The sequence below is a fragment of the Leucoraja erinacea genome, chromosome 1, assembly GCF_028641065.1.
Source record: "Leucoraja erinacea ecotype New England chromosome 1, Leri_hhj_1, whole genome shotgun sequence".
Taxonomy (NCBI): Eukaryota; Metazoa; Chordata; class Chondrichthyes; order Rajiformes; family Rajidae; genus Leucoraja; species Leucoraja erinaceus.
In genome coordinates, this window is record NC_073377.1 from 63,024,512 (window position 1) to 63,039,911 (window position 15,400).

General features: G+C 44.4%; 1 protein-coding gene and 1 long non-coding RNA gene across 3 annotated transcripts in view; one reads left to right on the top strand and one right to left on the bottom strand.

Annotated features, from left to right (window-relative positions):
* The window catches only part of dlc1 (DLC1 Rho GTPase activating protein), a 423,144-nt gene that overhangs the window by 129,155 nt on the left and 278,589 nt on the right, over window positions 1–15,400 (top strand). For both annotated transcript variants that reach the window (XM_055635599.1, XM_055635607.1), the window contains exon 3: window positions 1,774–1,923. In XM_055635599.1, coding sequence (XP_055491574.1) covers window positions 1,774–1,923 — 150 coding nt within the window. The remainder of the gene's footprint in view (window positions 1–1,773; window positions 1,924–15,400) is intronic.
* Window positions 1,773–15,297, bottom strand: LOC129697260 (uncharacterized). Its single transcript, XR_008723480.1, has 3 exons — window positions 12,901–15,297; window positions 10,109–10,257; window positions 1,773–1,900 (listed from the first exon to the last, which is right to left on the bottom strand). It is a non-coding gene; the product is annotated as an uncharacterized LOC129697260 (long non-coding RNA).

Genomic DNA, 15,400 nt, shown 5'->3' on the forward strand with positions numbered 1-15,400 from the left:
ACCCAATTTCAGATATCGATTGACACCGTACATAACAGGCATTCCCCTAACCCAATGAGCCAACAGTTCAATACATTGTATTCAAAACAGACTTCGAGAGGAAGTCAACTTAGAAACATTTACCCTGATTTACAGAAAACCCAGACAAGGCTTAACACCTCATCCAATCAACACTTGGCAAAGTCAAACTCTGCAACATTATTTACAACTATTTACAAGGTGTATGTCTGGCTTGCAGCCATCTAATCCATTCTAAGCATTTTGCACCAAATTGACAGGGCTTGCAGATCTTCCCATTCTTTGCTTGCAAATTGTATCTAAGGTCTGGGCACTCTGGCACCTCTCTGCAGCTTGTCCCAGCTCTGCAGAGAACATTTCCAATTTGACCAAATCTCCCAGCAACCCTGAAACTTAACCCCATTTTGAAGTCCTAGCTGCTCCAATTTAACCAGGATTAACATGTTCAACATATGATTAGTAACATATGCCTCTTCCATATCTTTGGTAATTTATAGAATCATAACAGTCAGGAGTAGGGGTAAGCCATTCAGTCCTTCATGTCTGCTCTGCCATTCACCATAATAATGCCTGATCATCTGCTTCACAACACTGTTCTGCCATCGTCTCATGCTTCCTGATTCCTTCAGCACCAACAATTCACCTTCTTGAATATATTGAATCACTTGACCTCCATTGGCTCTGGGCAGAGAATTCCACCATTTCACCACAATCTTCAAACTCTCCTGGAATAAAATGTGAACATCGAAAGTAGGATCTCTGATTTCTCTTCTCACCTAACCTTCCATATGGCAGCCTGAAGAAGTGTCTCGACCTGAAATGTCACCCATTCCTCAGTCCAGAGATGCTGCCTGTCCCACTGAGTTAGTCCAGCATTTTGTGTCTGCATTCAATACTGCAGATATTGGTTACATAGAATGGGAGAATAGACCTTCCATAGCCTGAGTCTTCCTCCCAAGTCACACGGCCCTCAGGATGGCTGCTGTGAAGAGGAGACGGTTGCCCACCTATTTGCAAAGTGTGATTTCACGGAGAGTGGTTGGAGGCAGATGCAAGGTTCCTTGTCATAGTTTGTCCCAAACAGGTGCACAATGGAGGAAACAGCCTGAGTAACGGGGCGTTCCCAGCGACACGTTTGAAGACGGGCATCAAGTGCAATTGGAAGGCCGTCACTTCAGTGAAAGATGCACTTTGACCTGCACAAAACTTGTTGATCTTTTGCACATTGAGATGTCCATTAGGGAATGTTGCTGACAAGCCCATTCCAGATTGCAAGAGTATGTTCTGAGGTACACTGAAGCTTGGTGCTGTCTACAAGAAGACACTGTGGAGGACCACTACCGTCAAGGGTCCTTCTACTGCTGGGCATTGAGGGGCAGAGTCTGGTGGAAACACACCTGAATCCAGGGAATGGATTTACCCCAGGGGGCACATGAATGACAAGGGTGTGTTATGCAGAGTGATGCTGGTTCTACTGAGTATGACACTACCAATATTTAATGTATTGACACTAAAATAGTATTGAGGTTTTACATGGTTTTTGTTTTGCATATATTTTTAACATGACACAAGTTTATTTTTGGAAAAAAATGTAGAATATGTGACAAAAAGATTTTTCATAGCAATCTATAAAGGTCCTTCAGAGAGATGCCAAAGATATATTGGGTTGAATGGCATTGATCTGGCCTATATCGTTGTTTAATAATATAATTGTATAAAATCTGCACTTTGTAATTGTGTGGTCTGTTTTCTTAGGAAATGAGGGAAGATCGAGATCGATCCCGTCTGGACTCCATGGTTCTGCTCATTATGAAACTGGATCAGCTTGACCAAGACATTGAAAACGCTCTCAGTGCAAGCTCTTCTCCATTCAATACTCCAACTGTTAAAAGAAGACATATCCCTGTGAGCAAATACACTTACAAAAAAATTCGAATTTTCTATTAATGCATAATTTACTATAATTTAACCTTGTTTACAACATAATTGAGTCAGATATATATATCTAAATATATATTATATATCTACAGGAAACACACACACGCACACATACATACACGCACACACACATGCACACTTATATATATATATATATATATATATATATATACCTCTAACAAGATATATATATATATATATATTATTTATATATATATACCTCTAACAAGATGTAGAAACAAATAACTGCAGATCCTGGTTTATATCAAACATAGACACAGAGTGCTGGACTAACTCAATGGTTCAGGCTGGGGGGAAAAGGACGAGTGACGTTTCAGGTCGGGACCCTTCTTCAGACTGAAAGTAGAGGGTGGGAAGGATGAGGTGAAAAGCTGGTGAGCAAAGACCAATCAGGGCCAGGCACAAATGACCTCAGGAGGACATTGCCTGGTAGGTCCATTGTTGGCCAGGGAAGGTGTGATCTCAAGGGGAAAAATGTGGAGAACTGTGGAACTGGTTAAATGACTGCGGAGGAGGAAGAGGGAAGAAAGGAAGGGGAGGGGAGGGGAGTATGAGATGAAGTTACTTAAAATTAGAGATTTATTTGTTCATGCCGTTGGGTTGTAAAAAAGTTTGAGGAACTTTTCTCACTGACAGTAACTCCGTTGATTTTGAAATGTAAGTTGATTTTTCTCTTGACATTGAGAAAAGGGCAGAATATTGGCATCCAACTTAAGACATTACAATTAAAAAATTGTTTTTAGAAGTCCAGTTCAAGTGTCCAACCTCACTTGATGGTGAATACTAGATATGCTTTAAACAGCATTTCATAAAGCTAAACATTATCAGAGTGGAGCACCCCAAAGATGAGGAAAATAAACATGACCACCTGAATAGCAACATAAATACAGCCCACAGGTCTAATGCTTCCACATTTATCCAACTATGAGCATGACCTGCTGGACTAAGCGGGTCAGGCAGCATCTCTACAGAACATGGAGAGGTAACATTTTGGGTCGGGACCCTTCTTCACTCTCCAGAAAGGTTCTGATCTGATCCATATTCTCCAGAGATGCTGCCTGACCCACTGAGTTACTCCAGCACTTTGTGTCATTTTGCAGTTCCTTATTTCTACAATGTGAAATACAAAAAATGGGCACAAGACACAGCAGAGGAAAATCAAATTTCAAGAATGTTTAAAATGTAATATTTTTACTGAAGCTTGGAAGATTAACAGCCAATGCAATTTAACCTATGACAGCCTTAAAATACTGCATTACACTGAGCAATATTCTTTTATAAAATCGTTCAAGGCAAAATCAGCAAGAGAATATCAACCTAGATCAGAATCTCATGGGATTCGAGCACAGATCAGGGAATCAATTGTTCTAGTATCTTAGTTGTATCTGTGCTGTCATTGGAGAGCTGCTGCACAAAGTGCTTGGATTATGTGAATCTGATCCAAAAAGCGTTTTATCAAAACGTTTACTCTGTTGACTTACTGGAATTATTAATCTGTGATAAATAGGTTTTAATGAATGCCATTTTAAGATATTTGATAAAGATGCATAAAATTTTATATGATAAAATCACAAAGTGCTATTTCCATGGCATTGTTCCTTGCAATATACGGACATGTTCTGATGAAGATTCTTGTATATGGAAAAAAGCTTTCTGATAAATTTATGAGGATTATTTGTTCCAAATTACTATACGATGTACTTTGAGTCAAGTAGCAAAATGGACTATTTCTTCAAAAGGCATTGATTTTATTTCACAATAGTTCATAACTTAAACGGGCTGTTTGGCACGATGAAAGTTACTATTTCAGCCATATTCTCAAAGATAAAACTGTAATGTAATTTGCCTCTTAAATTTATGTGCTGGCAAGGGATGATGTCACCACAGATACATTATTGTATACAGATGCTGACATAAATTTACATCTTGGAAAGGAAATGGAAGTGAAAAAGTGATAGCCCTTACAGCACATGTGGCATTGTTATGAAAGTATGCTAGAACATTCAACACATCATCAAATTGCATACAACTCCACAGTTTATATATCCATACCTTTACTCATTAATTAGTTGATTCTTTAAATATTTTTGTTATACAGAGCTATGTGCAATGTTGTTATTTCATGCCTGCTCAACTTTATTGTTCTTGAAGGAAACAGATAGTTGATAAGTGCTAGTGCATCCTAATGGTTTTGGATCACCATCACTAACGAGAGTGTTACCTGAGATCCCAGGATACAGACGCTACTGAACCATTACTGCACAGTTTCCATTCAACGTAAATTTATCTCAATTGTCTTCCACGCCAAAACAAAACTATGTCAGAAACATCAACATTTTAAGGCTATTTAATATTGCGCATCCCATTAGATTATTATTGCAAGTTTTTTTCAATTATCAGTTATGTTTTGCTTTGCTATTGTCATCTGTACCAAGGTACAGGGAAAAGCTTTGTATTGCATGGTTCTCAGCATTATAGTGCAATAGATCCAGAGACAAAGCAATGTTTAAGAAAGAACTGCAGATGCTGGAAACATCGAAGGTACTAAAAAATGCTGGAGGAACTCAGTGGGTGAAGCAGCATCTATGGAGAGAGAAATAGGCGACGTTTCGGGTCGAGACCCTTCTTCAGACTGATGTTGGGGGTGGGGGGGTGGTGAAAAAGAAAGGAAGAGGCGGAGACAGTAAGCTTGTGGGAGAGCTGGGAAGGGGAGGGGAAGGAGGGAGAAAGCAAGGACTACCTGAAATTAGAGTTCAATGTTCATACCATTGGGGTGTAAACTACCTAATCGAAATATGGGGTGCTGTTCCTCCAATTTGCGCTGGGCCTCACTCTGACAATGGAGGAGGCCCAGGACAGAAAGATCAGATTCGGAATGGGAGGAGGAGTTGAGGTGCTGAGCCACCGGGAGATCAGGTTGGTTAGTGCGAACTGAGCGGAGGTGTTGGGCGAAGTGATCGCAAAGCCTGTGCTTGGTCTCACCGATGTAGAGTAGTTGACACCTGGAACAGCGGATGCAGGAGGTTAGGTTGGAGGAGGTGCAGGTGAACCTCTGCCGCACCTGGATCCTTGGGTCCTTGGTTGGAGTCGAGGGGGGAGGTAAAGCAACAAGTGTGGCATTTCCTCCGGTTGCAAGGGAAAGTTCCCGGGGAGGGGGGTGGTTTGGGTGGGAAGGGACAAATTGACCAGGGAGTTACGGAGGGAACGGTCTCTGAGGAAAGTAAAAAGGGGAGGAGATGGGAAGATGTAGCCAGTGGTGGGATCCAGTTGAAGGTGGCAAAAGTGTCAGATGATTCAGATTCAGATTCAGATTCAACATTATTGTCATTGTGCAGTGTACAGTACAGAGACAACAAAATGTAGTTAGTATCTCCCTAGAAGAGCGACATAGAATATGAGCAATAAATAAATATATTTACGTGCATACAGTCATAGTATTTTTTGCTGGTGGGAGAAGTGTCCGGTGGGGTGAGGGGGGGGGGCGTGTGAATGGCAATCACTGACGTACAGTGTTGAGTAGTGTAACAGCCGCAGGGAAGAAGATGTTCCTGGACCTACTGGTCCAGCAACAGAGAGACCTGTAGTGCCTCCCGGATGGTAGGAGGGTAAACAGTCTGTGGTTGGGTTAAGAGCAGTCCTTGGCAAAGCTGAGCACCCTTCGCAGACAACGCTTGCTTTGAACAGACTCAATGGAGGGGAGCGAGGAACCGGTGATGCGTTGGGCAATTTTCACCACCCTCTGCAATGCCTTCCGGTCGGAGACAGAGCAGTTGCCCTACCATACTGTGATGCAGTTGGTAAGGATGCTCTCGATGGTGCAGCGGTCGAAGTTCACCAGAATCTGAGGAGACAGATGGACCTTCTTTAGTCTCCTCAGGAAGAAGAGACCCTGGTGAGCCTTTTGACCAGAGTTGAGGTATTGTGGGTCCAAGAGAGGTCATCGGAGATGTTGACCCCCAGGAACCTGAAGCTGGAAACACATTCCACCTTCGTCCCGTTAATGTGGATGGGGGTGTGCGTGCCGTCCCTAGACTTCCTGAAGTCTACAATGAGCTCCTTGGTCTTCTTGGAGTTAAGGGCCAGGTTGTTGTCAGCGCACCATGCTGCTAGGAGCTGGACCTCCTCCCTATAGGCCGACTCATCGTTGTTGCTGATGAGGCCAATCACCGTTGTATCATCTGTATACTTGATGATGGTGTTAGTACCATGTACAGGTGTGCAGTCATAGGTGAAGAGGGAGTAGAGGAGGGGGCTCAGCACACAGCCCTGTGGAACGCCGGTGTTCAGGGTGAGGGTTGAAGAGGTGTGCTTGTTTAACCTAACAGACTGGGGTCTGTTGGTTAGAAAGTCCAGTATCCAGTTGCAGAGGGAGGGGTCGATGCCCAGGTCACCGAGTTTGGTGATCAGTTTAGAGGGTATAATGGTGTTGAATGCTGAGCTGTAATCAATGAACAGCATTCTTACGTAAGTGTCTCTGTTGTCGAGGTGGGAGAGGGCGGAGTGAAGTGCCGTTGAGATGGCATCCTCCGTACTCCTGTCCTTGCGGTAGGCAAACTAATAGGGATCCAATGTGGGGGGTAGGCAACCTTTGAGGTGTACCAGGACCAGCCTCTCGAAGCACTTGGTGATGATGGGGGTAAGTGCAACTGGGCAGAAGTCGTTGAGGCTTGCCGCAGTGGAGTGTTTTGGCACCGGCACGATGGAGGTGGTTTTAAGGCACGTGGGGACAACTGCTTGGGCAAGTGACAGGTTGAAGATGTCAGTCCAGACGTCTGTCAGCTGCGCAGCACAGGCCCTGAGCACGCGCCCGGGGATGCCGTCAGGGCCAGCAGCCTTACGTGCATTAGTCCTACTCAGTGCCACGTACACGTCGTAGGGGGTGAGTGTGAGGGGTTGGTGATCGGCAGGTAGCACAGCCTTGATGGCTGTCTCTAGGTTGTCCCTGTCGAAGCGGCCATAGAAGTGATTAAGCTCCTCAAGGAAGGAGGCGTCGCTGGACGTGGGGGTGGTGTTGGTGGGTCTATAGTCTGTGATGGCCTGGATGCCTTGCCACATGCGTCGGGGGTCGGAGTTGTTGTTGAAGTGCTCCTCAATCCTGAGCTTATGGCAGTGCTTGGCCTTCTTGATGCCCCTCTTCAGGTTAGCCCTGGATGAACTGTAGGCTCGAGCATCGCCTGACCTGAAAGCGGTGTCCCGTGCTTTCAGCAGTAGCCTGACCTCGCTGTTCATCCATGGCTTCTGATTCGGGAAAATGGTCACCCGTTTGAGGGAGGTGACACTGTTGATGGTGGAGTTTATAAAGTCCAGAACAGAGGATGTATAGGAATCAATATCCGTGTGGGAGTCAAGGGTGGCCAGGGCTGCAAACGCCTTCCAGTCAGTGTTTCCAAAACACTGCTGAAGTGTGGAGTCCGCTTCCTCTGACCAGACTTTAACTGTCCTCACAGTTGGTTTAACCCGTCTGATGAGTGGGGAGTACTTAGGGAGCAGGAACAATGAGAGGTGATCAGACTGACCAAGGCGGGGGAGGGCGACGGCTTTGTAAGCTTCAGCCATGTTAGTGTAGACTTTGTCCAGTGTCTTGTCTACTCTAGTGGGGAAGGATACATGTTGGTGAAATTTGGGGAGTACAGTCTTCAGGTTGGAGTGATTGAAGTCACCCGCAATAATGAAGGCTGCCTCAGGGTTGTGAGTCTGTTGTTTGCTAATGGCAGTATGAAGCTCTTTCATTGCAAGCTTGGCATTAGCATCAGGAGGGATATAGGCTGCAGTCACAACAGTGGAGGTAAACTCTCTGGGCAGATAAAACAGTCTGCATCTAACCAAGAGGAACTCTAGGTTAGCTGAGCAGTGGCTCTCGATGATGGTGGAGTCCGTGCACCATGCTTTATTTACATAAATGCACAGACCCCCACCTCTGGTCTTACCAGAGTCTGATGTCCTGTCCGCTCGGAGTAAATGATGCCCCGTTAGCTGGATGGCGCTGTCAGGAACGTCGGTATTGAGCCAAGTTTCAGTGAAGATCAGGATGTTGTAGTCTTTGATCCAGTTGTGGGAGGTGATCCTGAGCCGGAGTTCGTCCATTTTGTTTGCCAGTGAGTGCACGTTGGTGAGGAAAAGGCTAGGAATCGCTAGCCTGTGTGGGGCTAGCTCTAACCTGGCCTTTAACCCACCTCTGCGTCCCCAGCGGTGCATTCGTTCACATCGCCGTCTGTTGGTGCTTCCGGTCGGCCGAGCTGGCTTGGTGCGCGCTGGTGTTCTGCCGCTCCGTTGCTCCGCGCCTCTGTGGCTCCGGTGGCGGTCTCCAGCCCCACGGCTCCGCTGGTGTTCTGCCGCCCTGCGGCTCTGCTGGCGTTCAGCCGCCCCGTGGCTCCGCTGCTCCGCTGCTCTGACTAGCTCAGGAGCGAGACGGAGATCGACCAGAAAGTTGTTGCAGCCGCAGGAACCGAAGTCCAGAAGTTCCTGTCGGCTGTACGAAAGGGATGCAAGACTGCTGTGTGTGAGCAGCCTTGAGACAGATAGGGGAATTGTCGCTATTTCTTGAATTTATTATATGATTATATGTTGCATGTGATGGCTGATGGGGTTGAAGATGAGTTCAAGGGGGAATCTGTCCTTGTCACGAGTAGAGGGATGGGGAGTAAGAGCGGAGCTGTGGAATATAGAGGAGACCCTTGTGAGAGCCTCATCTATAATAGAAGAGTGGAACCCCCATTCTCTAAAGAATTAGGACATCTCCGATGCCCTGATTTGGAACACCTCATCCTGGGTGCAGGTGCGGCGTAGTTGGAGGAATTGGGAGTAGGGGATAGAGTCCTTACATGAAGCAGAGGGGAAGAAGTGTAGTTCAGATAGCTATGGGAGTCAGTGGGTTTGAAGCAATGTCTGCAATGAGGTAGATGAGTATTGGACAGTTACATAGCTAGAAGCCTGAAAACAGATAGTCAGATAAATAACAGGGAGCCACAGTCTACTGGGCAGCCAGCCCTTACGGACGACCGTATGATCGCAGCTGAACGGAAGACCTGGCGCATAGCACAGTCTGCAGCAAGCTCGGAGGACCCACCAACTGTGAACTGGAAGGAGGGAAACTGCCGAGCCGCCCGATGATGCACGGCGGAGCCGAACAACCAGCGGGTTGCCGAAACCAATGAGAGACCTCGCGGGGGCTAATTGAGAACTTAGGGACCCAGCCGGGGGGGGGGGGGAGGGGGGGGGGGCGCAAGAACTAAGAGAGACCAGGCTGAGAATGAAGAGGGACACAGCGGCCAAGTGCAATGCCAGGCCTAGTTCACCGCTGCGAGAAGATAAGACTGCGCTAAGAACTTTTGAAACTGTGTCAGTGCCTGAAACTGCCTAGGTGAAGTTTGCTGTGTGATTTTTACCAGATTGTATGAAAAACAAAGAGTTTCACTGTACCTAAGTATATGGGACAATAAAGTATTATTGAATCATTGAGGGGAAGAACATGCGTGCACTACGGAGTTATATATCACAGAAACAGGCCCTTTAACCCACCATATATGCCAGTTGTCATGTAGCTATCTATTCTAATCCTATTTATCAACATTAGTCTGTAATCTTCTTTGCTTTGGCCGTTCAAGTGTTGATCTACATACTTCAAATTCTTCACATGGTGACTATTAGATGGGTTCCCATTCTGAGAATGACAACCTAGGAGGCAGCCCTTAAACTTTCCTTTCTAGTGCTGAGTTGAAAGATAAAGAGCCAGATCATACTGGATCTGACCCACTGCCTGAATTTGGCACCTGCAAAGCCCAACTGCCCCCATTAACCATATCTGGATGACAAGGACCAGCTAAACTGACTCAACATACCCTGCAGTCACGCTACCATGTAGAATGCACTACAGTTGATAACCTGACCTCAGGCTGAGAATCCAAAGGCCCCACCTCCAGAATGCACTGAAAACCTTCGAACTCCCCACCAGCATCAAATGCCTTTGAACAGTTTCGATATTTCTGATCGTCTGAAGCATTTAATAATTATTATTCTCGGCTTCAATCATTTTAAGAATATAAATTAAAAATACAATTAATTTCATTGAAAACACCCCCAATTAATTCAAATTATTAAGATAATATAATTTAAAAATAAGTTAAACACTTACCTGCATTTACCCCCAAATTCAGTTGAATGGGGTCCAACTCTTTATACCAGGGTAAACCCGAGGGGCCAGAGATGTAGCAGATTGGTGCCCCTCGGTTCTATGTGTCAGGGTTCTGCCTACAGCCCCTTGACCTCTAGCTTGTCTCTGACCTGTGTGTTTAAACGAGCAGATACAAGAGTCAGAGAGCAGCTGGGCAGCAGGGAAGCAACCATCAGCGACCAGCGATTCCTGACAGATAAGTCAGCAGGACACAAAATGCTAGAGTAACTCAGCCGGCCAGGCAGCATCTCTGGAGAGAAGGAATAGGTGACGTTTCGGGTCGAGACGCTTCTTCAGGTTGATGTCAGGGGAGTGGGCGGGACAAAGTTAGTATGTAGTCAGAGATGATCTCCTGGTTGCTCAGCAGTTTGCCTCCCCCTCCCATGCCCAATCTAACCTTTCTGTCCTGGGCCTCCTCCATTGTCAGAGTGAGGCCCAGCGCAAATAGGAGGTACAACACCTCATATTTCGTATGGGTAGTTTACACCCCAGCGGTATGAACATTGACTTCACTAACTTCAAATAGCCCTTGCTTTCCCTCTCTCTCCATCCCCTTCCCCTTCCCAGTTCTCCCACCAGTCTTACTGTCTCTGACTACATTCTATCTCTATCCCGCCCACACCCCTGACATCAGTCTGAAGAAGGGTCTCGACCCGAAACGTCACCCATTCCTTCTCACCAGAGATGCTGCCTGTCCCACTGTTATTCCAGCTTTTTGTGTCTTTCTTCACCTTCTGAATATTTTGCTTATGACCTCACCAACTATATCATCCTCTTCACTTGAATGATATTCCTCGGCCATTAGTACAATAAGGCACGGTATGGTACTTCTCTTTGTCACATGTACCGAGGTACAGTGAAATTTATTCATGTGTACAGTTCAGTACAAGCATCTATACATAGGCACTTAGATACATATAAGATAAGCATCTCAAAAACAGTACAACGTATAACAGTAGCACACTGAGTGTATACAAAGTCGCCAGTTTGGCACCATTTTCAAGTCCCAGTTGTTGTAAGTGCAGGGATCTTGGCCTGACCATGAAGGTCTGCTGTCCTGGAGGTGTTGCAGGGTTGACCTGGCTAAGCATTACTGTTGGTGTCCTCCACCGCTAATTCACCGCTGCAGGCCGTGCCGGGTCCACGTGCTCCACCTCTTGCCTTTTGTGTTGTTCCACAAACACACTGCTGAAACGATCAACATCTTACTCACCTCAGAACTTCACAGTTCTCATACCATCATCTGGCTGATGTGGTAAACATCTACAATATCAATTTTCAACTAACCAGGAAGTGCAGCATAAAGTAAACCAAGTTTGCACCTTGTCCTAACTGAAAACTAAAGCAGGTCAGAAGTCCCATTGAATTGAATTGTTATGGTTCCCACACTTAATCTATACCTAGCCATCTCTGCTGAAGTGTGCAGGCTTGTGGCTCTGGCTTTAGCGTGGATCGGACTTGCATGTGTTTGTGTGTTACTTGTCATTTCTTTTTACTTTAACTTTGTAGCAGTGATGCACCACTGGCTGTAATTATAGAAACATTACAACACAGAAGGAGGCCATTTGAACATAGCACATACAACAGTATGGCACAGGAACAGGCCCTTCGGCCGACATGTCTGTTTCGAACATGATGGCAACACCAAATCTTATATCCCTGCACATATCCCTCCATTCCCTGCATATCCATGTGTCTATCCAAAAGCTTCTTAAATCCCACTCTTGTATCTGCGTCCACCACCACCAAAGGCAGTGTGTTCCACGCATTCACCCCCCACGCACATCTCATTTAAACTTTGCCATTCTCACCTTAAAGGTACATCCTCTAGTATTTGATATTTCTATCCTGTGAAAGATTTTGACTGTTGAGTTTAGTTTAGTTTCTTGTCACATGTACCTAGGTATAGTAAAAAGCTTTTGTGAAACCAGTGAAAGTTTCTGACTGTCTATCCTATCCATATCTCTAATAATTTTATATACTTCTATCAGGTCTCTTCTCAACCTCCTGTGTTCCAAAGAAAACAATTCAAGTCTGTTCAACCTCTCCTTGTAGCTAATACCCACTAATCCAGGCATCATTTGGGTAAATTTCCTCTGAACCCTATTGAAAGCCTCCACGTCCTTTCTGTTTTAAGGCGACCAGAACTGCACACAATCCTCCAATTGCATCTGAACCAAAGTTGTATAAAGCTGCAACATGACATCCTGACTCTTTATTCAATGCCCTGACCAATGAAGGCAAGCATACCATATGTCTTCTTTACCAATCTATTTACTTGTGTTGCCACTTTTAGTCAATAGTCAATAGTGCTTTATTTATCATATATGCAACTGCACAGTGAAATTAATTTTGCATATATTACACATGCAGGCACCGCCAATATTTGCACCATTTCTCAAAGTCCAAAGTCCATTGCCCCACATGTTTTTAGAGAGTTATGGACTTGGACCACAAGATCTCCAGCCAGATTATTATCCTTTCACCACATCAGTCTATCTTCCATCAGTAAGGTAGTTATGAAACCATTTGATCCATTGTGATAACCCATCTTCAGATAAGGAAGCCAACAAGCAGTATTGTTGACGTGGTCAAATTCGCTTGAATTCCATTCAAACCCACTGGATAAAAGCCCCTTGTCGACTGCATTCTTCAGTACTCTGCCTACCTTTCTCTTTACTCCCTTAGAAATCCTCCATTCCTTTATCTATCTCGTCTCCATGAACTGGAACTACTCACGTTAACACCTTTACCTTTACCACTCCAGCCCATTCTCCACTTTCATAAACTGCTTCTCTGACATCCTTTTCACAGTACTCATCCCTCTCTTCATCTGTCCTTCATGAACCAGCACCCATTTCCTTATCAACATGTTTAAAGTGTTAACATTGGAGGTGTTGTCTAAATACCAATGATTTTTTGCTGCTGAGCTTCCAGCTTTGCTGCAATGTGAGAGAATATGAACTGATAGATGTTGGATTCAGAAATCATTTATGCAATGTTAAGATACATGCAAAGGTATTTCACTCAATAGTCGCCAGGTTCAAACAACCTGTCCCTTCATTAAAAGTATACATCCTCCCAAACACCACCACTGCCAGAAGTGTTTTCTGTAAACATGGATTAATATTTATAAAAACACATAATATTGGAATATTTTCATCAGCAGTCATACACACAGCTCTAACCCACAATTTTTGAATATTATCCCAATATTTGCACTGTTGTCAAGCTATGCCACTGGCAACGTGACAGGATGTAAAATTTGTTGATTAAATACAGTTAGAATGTAAAACATAGAACAGTGTAGCTCAGGAACATGACGCAAAATCAACTTTTATCTGCCTGATTCATTTCATAGAAACATAGAAACAGAGAATAGATACAGGACAAGGCCATTCGGCCCTTTATGCCACAGTACCCCATTCCTGCTTTTTCCCTATATCCCTTGACTTAGCCGTAAGAGCTAAATCTAACTCTCTTGAAAACATCCAGTGAATTGGCCTCCTCTGCCTTCTGTGGCAGAATTCCACAGATTCACAACTCTCTTAGAGAAAACAATTTTTCCTCATCTCAGTCCTATATTCTTAAACTGTGACCCCTGGTTCTGAACTCCCCCAACTTCGGGAACATTTTTCCTGCATCTAGCATGTCCAATCCTGTATTTTATATATTTCTATAAGATTTCCCTCTCATCCTTCTAAATCCCAGTCAATACAAGTCCAGTCAACCCATTATTTCATCATGTGTCAGTCCCGCCTTCCCGGGAATTAATCTTGTGAACCTACGCTGCACTCCCTCAATAGCAATAATATTCTTCCTCAAATTAGGAGACCAAAATTGCACACAATACTCCAGGTACGATCTCACCATGGCCCTGTAAACTAAAGTAGGACCTCTTTGCTCCAAAACTCAAATCCTCTTGCAATGAAGGCCAACATGCATCATCGTGATAGATTTTCACAAGTTAACAAGTTTCCCGAGTACCTGCCGTTATCGTTACGAGTTCCGACCTTCCCGCTACGTTAATTCTACGTGATTACCACGAGTTTGATTTGTTTTAAACTCGGGATCACTCGGGGTAGACTCGCACCGTGACAGGGTTTTAACCATGGAATTAAGCCACCGGAAAGCATGTTCTCCCTGTGACTGCATGGTTTTTCTCCGAATGCTCCAGTTTCCTCCCACATTCCAAAGTAAAGCGGGTTTGTAGGTAAATTGGCCTCTGTAAATTGCCCCTGATGTGTAGGTAGTGGTGCAAATGTGGAATATCCTAGAAGTACTATGAATGGGTGATCAATAGTCAATGTGGGCTCATGGGCCAGAGAGCCTGTTTCCATGCTGTATCTCTAAACTAAACTAGAATACATAGTGCTTGATTAAAGTTCAAATCTCTCCATCTTGCTCGAGGTATATTTGAAACTTAAATCATGTAGATTTTGCTTGGAATGAAAAATGCCAATTACAATAGACAATAGACTATAGACAATAGGTGCAGGCGTAGGCCATTCGGCCCTTCGACCCAGCACCACCATTCAATGTGTTCATGGCTGATCATCCCCAATCAGCACCCCGTTCCTGCCTTCTCCCCATATCCCCTGACTCCGCTATCTTTAAGAGCCCTTTCTAGCTCTCTCTTGAAAGTATCCAGAGAACCGGCCTCCACCGCCCTCTGAGTCAGATAATTCCACAGACTCACAACTCTTTGTGAGAAAAAGTGTTGTGAATTACAAATTGTATGTTGAATACGTAGCCATACAGGGAAGAGGAAGCAGGAAAACTGTTTTGGTAGATAAAATCCACGTTCTAAACCAATTATGATTATAGTCAGAGAAATTAAGAAAAATTAAGTCTATAAAAGGTCTCATTATTCTTCTCCATGGAGGGCACTTTAAAGATGTTCTAAATATTTAAAGTTTTATGAAAATGAGAAATTTAATAATGGACGAATATTTTTAGAAAGCAACGTTCAAAGCTATTAATTTATGATTAAAACTACTAAACTTGCAGCAAATCTGATTTAGTAAATAAACGATGCCTATCTCACCATCTTGGGTGAAGTTTTCAACATTCTACAGCATTCTCTCACTGATACCCATTGCCCTGGAGGGAAGCACTGGTTTATCAGAGTGATTTTCACAGGGACACAGATACTATGCTTCTAAAGGGAATATATTGAGATGGATCATGCTTGCTCTTGCCTGCCGAGGTCACAGGTTGTCAGACACCTCAAAGCCCTGGTTCCCAATTTCA